The sequence below is a fragment of the Cyprinodon variegatus genome, unplaced genomic scaffold, assembly GCF_000732505.1.
Source record: "Cyprinodon variegatus isolate N-32 unplaced genomic scaffold, C_variegatus-1.0 Scaffold210, whole genome shotgun sequence".
Taxonomy (NCBI): Eukaryota; Metazoa; Chordata; class Actinopteri; order Cyprinodontiformes; family Cyprinodontidae; genus Cyprinodon; species Cyprinodon variegatus.
In genome coordinates this window covers 1,122,885-1,130,844 of record NW_015150663.1, presented here as the reverse complement: position 1 = coordinate 1,130,844, position 7,960 = coordinate 1,122,885, and the positions used below count along the sequence as shown (strand labels likewise).

The following is a 7,960-nucleotide window of genomic DNA, read 5'->3' as shown; positions in this document are numbered from 1 at the left end:
ACCTCCCCAATGTGACCTCAAGATTGTTTTTCTATTTATATCAAGATTCTACACTGACTTACATTCACTTTGCTTATCGCATTTTGCATCACCCTCACATTTACCTTAACTGAACATTACACGTATATTCCTAACAATAAATTAAAGCTTAAGTGAATTTACAGTTTACCTCTATAACGACTCCCACTGGTCCCCACACAAAAGTACTTACACTTTTTTGTGTAGTTAAACTTGAAACGCAAGTCATAGGATAAACACCATTGATTAATTATTTTTATCTAATTATACCACCATTATATCAGTAACCTAAAGTGTATTTAATATAAAAAGTCGCATAACAGAAGATCAAATTATATAATCTGAGAAGAAAATTGGAATTAAACTGATACGTCACTTTTTTTTGCAGGATGTAGAAACTTCTCAGTATTTTTAAACATCGTTTGTTAGAGCAGTGGTCAATGTCAGCACCAGGGACAGAGACATCGGCACCAGGGACAGATATATCAGCACCAAGGACAGAGATATCAGCACCAGTGTCAGAAACAACAGCACAAGGGAGAGACTTTAGGACCAGGTACAGAGATATAGGCACTAGGGACAGAGACATAAAAGCTGCTATTTTACATGACAAGTCAAACGAATTGTAGAGACCTTTGAACCATCTTATGGGAAATATGAATATCTTAGCTCTATTATGGATTTATTCATTTATTTAATTAGTTATGTAGATATATTACCTTAAAACGAATGCAATCATTAAAAATTGCAGCCAATAAAATCAAAACCTAAATTGTATACAAAAAAAATACCCTGACTATATAGTTGTGTAACAAATCAAAAAAATTCAGCAATCATATCAATGGTTGCAATTATTTGATTAGGCTCTTGTAATGAATCTAAAAGAAAACCATCCAATCAATCAGGCATTAAATATTGTGGAAATACTCACGCTATTTGGAGTTTACTTGAAGTATAACATGTGCTTAGTATTAGTATTAGTTTTTCCCTTCTGGGTGGTGCCTGAGGTTGAACCGATATAAAAACTAATTGGTCCGGCTTTTTATCAAACCTGTAATCGGTGTAAAACACAGAATTGTTATAATAGAGGTGAAAGCTGTGGTCTGTAATACCTTAACTGCGTTTATTCATCTCTGTACCAGGTGAAACACTCTCTGGGACAGGGTTGGACAAAGATTTTAAACTAATAACTGGGTTGTTGTCATTATTGTCTGTAACCTCAATTATTGAGGACGCATATAAGGCAAGCTTCAGTAACATATATAAGACACATTATGCCTTTCAGTGAAATAAAGAGTTATTGTGCAAAAATTACACTTTACAGGTCAATAAATAAGTGAAAATATGTTTTTGGCAGGTAATAAAGTAATATTTTGTGTATTTTGTGAATTATTTTGATGTTGAAAGGCATGTGTTCAGTAAGATATATCTAAAACAATGTCTTTGAGTGAAATAAAGCAATTTTGTGCACAAATTATATTATACAGGTCAATAAAAAAGCGTGTATCACTTTTTCGCAAGTAAAATACTCTTTTTGTGGATTTTGTGGATTCTTTTAAATTTAAAAGGGGTGAGATTTGCAAGATAAATTTAATATTATGTCTTAGGGTGATTTTAGGAAGGAATTACATTTTAATATTCATATAATATTTCTTCATTACTCTTTGGCGAGTTAAGGTGTCCTATTTTTTTTTACCGTACACTATCTGTACTTATATTTTTTAAAATCAATAAATAATATTCCCCATGAAAAACAAAATATTACAAAAACTTTGTCATTTAAATAAATAATTGAGTCACATCCATCACAGCACAGTAACGTCAAATAAAAGTTTTAAATCAAATCAAACGTAGTTTTTTGCAAGCAAAGTAGTCTTTTTTTTGGATGTTTTCATTTTGGGATATAATATATATTACTTATTATGTCTTTGAGTGGAATTAAAGCAATATTGTGCAAGAAATTGCATTTTACAGGTCAATAAATTGGCGAGAATCACTTTTTGGCAGGTAATAAAGTCATATTTTGTGTTTTATTGTAATGTTAGACGGTGTGACTTCAGTGAGATATATCTAAAATTATGTCCTCGAGTTAAATAAAGACATTTTACACATAAATTACATTGTATGGGTCAATATGTGCATGAATCCCTTTTTTGGCCAGTAAAATACTCTTCTTGTGGATTTTATGGATAATTTTAGATTTGGTGGGAGTGCGATAAGCACAATATATTTAATATTATGTGTTCAGGTGATTTTAGGAAGGAATTACATTTCAATATTCATATAATAATTTTTCATTACTCTTTGGAGAGTAAAGGTGTCCTATTTTCTCTAATCAAGGAATTTATTTAGAATGGGAAGTTCAAATCAAGATTAATAAACTTTGATTCTTCCTTGAAATTCTGTATGTTCTACTATACACTCTCTGTACCTACATTTTTCAAAATCAGTAAATAATATTCCCCATGGAAAACTATGACAAAAACGTTTTAGTTTAATTAATGAGTTACATCCATCACTGTACAGTGACGTGAAAGAATAGTTTTAAATCGCATCAAACTTATTGCAGATACGTAAGTTTTCTTTTATTGCAAAAGTCCGTTTACAATTTGCAGATGTTTACAACGATTAACATGTGAAACGCAGCCTCTGATGGGGAGAAGACGAGGAGAAAGGTAAATAAGAAACACGTCTGCTGTAACATCGGTCATACAAACATTACTGTTTGACTGGAGTTAATAGTGTTTGATTTCAAAATCTAAAACACAGAGCAAGACACTTGATAGAACACAGGCAGTCTTGGCTTACACCCGCTTTAAACAAGCCTCGTATCCCTTTGTTCACTGCTCTGCGGGGACTCAGCCGATCTTAGCCGATCTTCTTTTGACAGACGATCACTTTTTGGCACAGCTGATTACGTCATCGATCGTAATTAAAAATAATTCTATCTCAGAAACCAACTCAGCATAAATGATAGTTTACTTGCAAAAAGGAAGCAGGCTTAAAAAGTAGGCTAGATAATTTTGATTCAATTCGTAGCTTAATGGGGAGATGGTTTACCTCTGGATTTCTTCAAAATAGTATTTTTAATATCTCTGAAACAAAAGTAGCAGACATGATCTTTATTTATCCATTTCCCAAATGAACATTTTAAGTGCACAAACCTGCACTAAAGAAACAATAACCATTCAGTCTATTTGTTGTGGGTGGGTTTTCCAAGTCAGTGGGGTGTCAGCTTAAAGCAACTGAAGCTCCTCCTCTTTGATGATGCAGTCCAGGATGTACACAGTGCATCTGAAATGCAGAGCGGGGTGCTACCTGCGGGGCTCGTGGAAATCCCCGTGTTCACCGCGTGCTGTGTGAACGCACCATAAGGCTCTGTCCCTAAAATGACACATTAAGTGCTTGATCATTACAATAAGGAACAGGAACCGATATAATTCTAAGAGACAAGACAAATCTCTGAGACAAGAGAAGGGTTGAACTCTTATTTCATGGAAGTGTTTTAGTTCTTTAAATGCTTTTTAAAGTGCAACATCCTTCAATACCTAAACAGAGGGAAAGGATTTATTAATATAAGTCATGGCAGCCCATGTGTAACTCTGTAAATAATCCTGTGTTTAACATTTAGGTAACGAGAAACGTTGTTGCTTTGATGATTTGCTTCCATTTCTGAGTCATGAGCAATTAGACCTATGCTTCCGGCGCCTTAGCGTCGGCTGTTTTCTGAAAAGCCCCGGTGTTACGCCTGTAACAGGTAGAAGATACATTAACCCCCAAAATTAGTCCAAATTAAATATTTTCATGAAAAAAAACCAGTCAGATTTGTTTCTACTGCAAGGCCTGACAATGAGTGAAAAGAAAAAGGAAACTAAAAAACCGATTATTTGCGCACATGCGGTACCGCGACTGCACAACTATGGGCACCACTGGACTGGGAATCCAGGGCTGTTGGCCAACCTCATTCATTATTCATACAGGTTAATCATCTCATTAGCTCAAAAAATCAGTAACTGTTTTTTCGTGATAACGAGATAACTATCTTTTTTATCTAGACAAAACAATTCATGGTTTAACAGTGATAACGAGATAGTTATCTCACTATCTCGAGAAGGCAAAGAAAAAAAAGTCGAGTACGACCGCTTTCGGCCTCCGTAATTCATAAAGAAAATGTCTAACTTGTTAAATATTTATTAGCAAGTTTGATATTTAGGACTAATCTAAATATTTATTTAGGAAGCGAAATATTTAGTTTTTTTTTTTTCAATAAACTGGGGAGTGTTGGCCTAGTGGTTAGAGCAGTGTGCTTGTGCTCTGAGAAGGTTGTAAGTAGGCTACTTGGTTGATCCCCATAGACTGCCACTCTGGGTTCCAGAGCAAAACCCTTAACCCCACACTGCTCCCCGGGTGCCACACAATAGCAGCCCACTGCTCCCAAAGTGGATGGGTTAAAATGCAGAAAGTGAATTTCCCCATTACGGGACAATAAAGGGATTTACATTGTTTACACATTTTTCATAAATATGTCTCTTTAAATATTTAGTGTTAAAACAAAATATTCATGTTTAAATTAAGTATTTATTTGACAAACTAAAGATATTTAGTTCCAATTTAAGTGTTCTGGTCCAGTCTTCACTTTTACTCTACCAATTTCAAAGCTTAATATTTAGTTTTTTCAACTAAATATTTATTTGTGAATTTAATAATATTTTACAAATTAAATATTTAACTATAACTAACCAACCTTTGATCACTGTAAGTTCTTGAAAAATTGTACTTCAAAAATGTATCTTTTTTGATCAGATTGTAATTTAATCTTTTAGTAGTGAATATGGAATATATAGATGTCAGTCCAGAGCTTTAGAGCAAGATAATTGATTAATGTAATTTTTTTCTTTCTTTGAGCATCTGGTGCTTTAGTGGTCTTGGGGAAGTTCTGCTTGGTTTATGTCTTTTAAAGCCATGTTTTGTTTTGTTATGTTTAAGTAAAAACAAAAATTAAACGCTGCAGTTAATGAAATGAAAACCAGAAGTATAAATCAAATAACAATTAATGTATACAGTGCTCAAAAAACAAAAAAGAATATGTAAACAACACAGTATAACTTCAATCAAATCAAACTTCTGTGAAATCAAACTGTCCACTTAGGAAGAAACACAGACTAACAATCAGTTTGACTTGCTGTTGTGCAAATGAATGGAAAACAGGTGGAAATTATTGGCAATTAGCAAGACACACTCAATAAAGGAATGGTTCTGCAGGTGGGGACCTGGGAGCACTTCTCAGTACCTATCCTTTATGGCTGCTGTTTGGAAAACTTTTGAATGTTGGTGCTGCTTTCACACTCATAGTAGAATGAATCAGATTCTACAATCCACACAAGTGACCCAGCTTGTCTAGGATTACAAATCAGTCCAATCAAAGAGAGACAAACTTGTTTTACAAACTGAAAAATCCAATCCTGAAAAAATACAAAAAACGGTAAAGAAAAAACTCAATGGATATTAGACACAATGGGAAATCTATGAGATTTAAAACTGAAAAACACACAAAAAAATGAAGAGCATTCACTCCTGATTAAAAAGCTCAACACCACATACTGTGTACTGCGATTACTTCTGGCAACAACAGATAAAATAAACCCCAAATATTGTTTTTTTCTAATAGAAGCATATGATTAAAAGTTTCATGTCTCTTTTTTGATTTTATAAAAAAAAATAGATATGCTATTGGGATTGGTTGCAGTTAATTTTTCTATTTTATTATCACAGACAGACATTAACCAATGAACCAATCTAAATTTTAAACCTAGAAGTATTTGTTATGGAATTGAAAGGGGATGTGTAAAATTTTGGTCATGATTTGCTACAATTAATCAACGATTAAAGAAGCAGAACTCATGGAGCATAATAATACTTTTATATATATAAAAAAAACTGTTCCTACCTCGGAAGAAGGATCACTATCTCCAAAGACATCCATTAATTCCATTGGACTTTTCTTCAGAGTCTGGTCAACAGGCATAGTGTTGTCATTATAAGATGATACAAACTTAAAGTCACTTGTTCTAGATCCGGTTGTCAGGTAGGTGTCATAATTGTAGGCGCTGCGTAAAGTTCCTATCCCGTCTACATCTGCGTAATTAGGAGGCATGTAAGATCCTGGAATTGCAACTGCTCCATCAAACAACAGTCTGGGCTTTCTCCTCCGACAAAACCTCACTCCCAGGATGATGATGATGGAGGTCAGAAATAATGTGGATACAGAAACCAGCGCAATGATAAGATAAGATGTCAGTTTCGAGTTCTTCTCATCATAAAAAATATCTTTCAGTTCTGGAACCTCAGCCAAGTTATCAGAAATAAGTAAATACATGGAACAGGTGGCAGACAGAGAGGGCTGTCCGTTATCTTTCACTGCAACAATCAGGTTCTGTTTCATGCTGTCAGATTGTAAAATGTCCCGCTGTGTCCTGATCTCTCCACTGTGCAGATCAATAGTAAAAAGTCCAGGATCAGTAGCTTTGACTATATGATAGGACAACCAGGCATTTTGTCCAGAGTCTGCGTCCACTGCTATGACTTTGGAGACCAGAGATCCTCGTTGTGCAGCTTTTGGGACCAGCTCAGTCATGAAGGAGCTTCCTTCCGGGGCGGGATACAGAATCTGAGGAGAGTTGTCATTCACATCCGATATGGACACACTAACTGTAACATTGCTGCTGAGCGGAGGAGAACCATTGTCTCTTGCCAAAACCTGGACTTTGAAACTTTTGATCTGTTCATAGTCAAATGATCTCACAGCATGGATCACACCCGTGTCTCCATTAACAGATAGATAAGAAGAAACTGAGGCACCATTCACCTCTCCAGATAACAGAGAATAAATCACCGTACCGTTTTGTCTCCAGTCTGGATCTTTAGCAGCAACTGTGCATAAGAAAGAGCCAGGTTTGTTATTTTCACTCACAGACGTGCTATAGGACTGTTCCTCAAACACCGGTGGGTTGTCATTGATATCAGCTACAGATAACTGAACAGTTTTAAAGGAGGAAAGAGGTGGAGAGCCCTCATCAACTGCAACAATAGTAATGTTGTAATCAGATACTAGTTCACGGTCAAGTTGTCCTGTAGTCACCAGAGAATAATAGTTTTTAATAGAAGGGTCCAATTTAAAGAGGGAATTTTCTTGGATGGAGCAACGGATCTGTCTGTTATTCCCAGAGTCTCTGTCCTGAACATTAATTATGCCCACCTCTGTACCAGGAGGCACGTTCTCAGGAATGGGTGTGGAGAGTGATTTTATATATATAATAGGCGCATTGTCATTTACATCAGAGATATCGATTATGACCTTGGAATAAGAGGTCAGCCCTAATCCATCTTTTGCTGTCACCCGAAGTTCAAAAATTGGTACGGATTCAAAGTCAATAGCATTTATCAATTTTATTTCACCCGTTTTACTGTCTATTTCAAATATTTCCTTAACTTCTTTGGAAATGTGTCCAAAATCATATGTTACTTCACCATGTAGTCCTTCGTCTGCATCATTTGCACTGACCTGTAGAACAACAGAACCTATGGGAGAGTTTTCTGGAATGCTGGTCCTGTAAATTGGCTGGTTGAACACTGGAACATTGTCATTTGCATCCAACACATTGATGTGAATCGTAACACTACCTGTCCTTTTTGGTGATCCACCATCCACAGCAGTCAAAACAAGATCTATCTCTTTTAATTTTTCACGGTCAAGTTCTCTGCTCAGGACAAGCTCCACAGAATTTGTTCCAACACCAAGAATAAAATTATCATTGTTCTGCAGGTTATAAGTCTGCACTGAATTTTGACCTATGTCTGCATCATGTGCTTCCTCAATAGGAAAACGAGCACCTTTCGCTGCAGATTCCCGTATATCAATATGTATCAATTCCTTATTGAATTG

General features: G+C 35.4%; 1 protein-coding gene across 1 annotated transcript; it reads right to left on the bottom strand.

The window, feature by feature from the left end:
• Window positions 1–3,363: 3,363 nt before the first annotated feature.
• On the bottom strand, window positions 3,364–7,954 carry LOC107088221 (protocadherin gamma-A12-like; the record flags this gene model as incomplete). The annotated part of the gene is made up of 2 exons (XM_015380243.1): window positions 3,364–3,402; window positions 5,966–7,954. Coding segments are annotated over 2 exons (2,028 nt in total), but the record flags the coding sequence as incomplete, so codon positions are not given.
• Window positions 7,955–7,960: the final 6 nt, after the last annotated feature.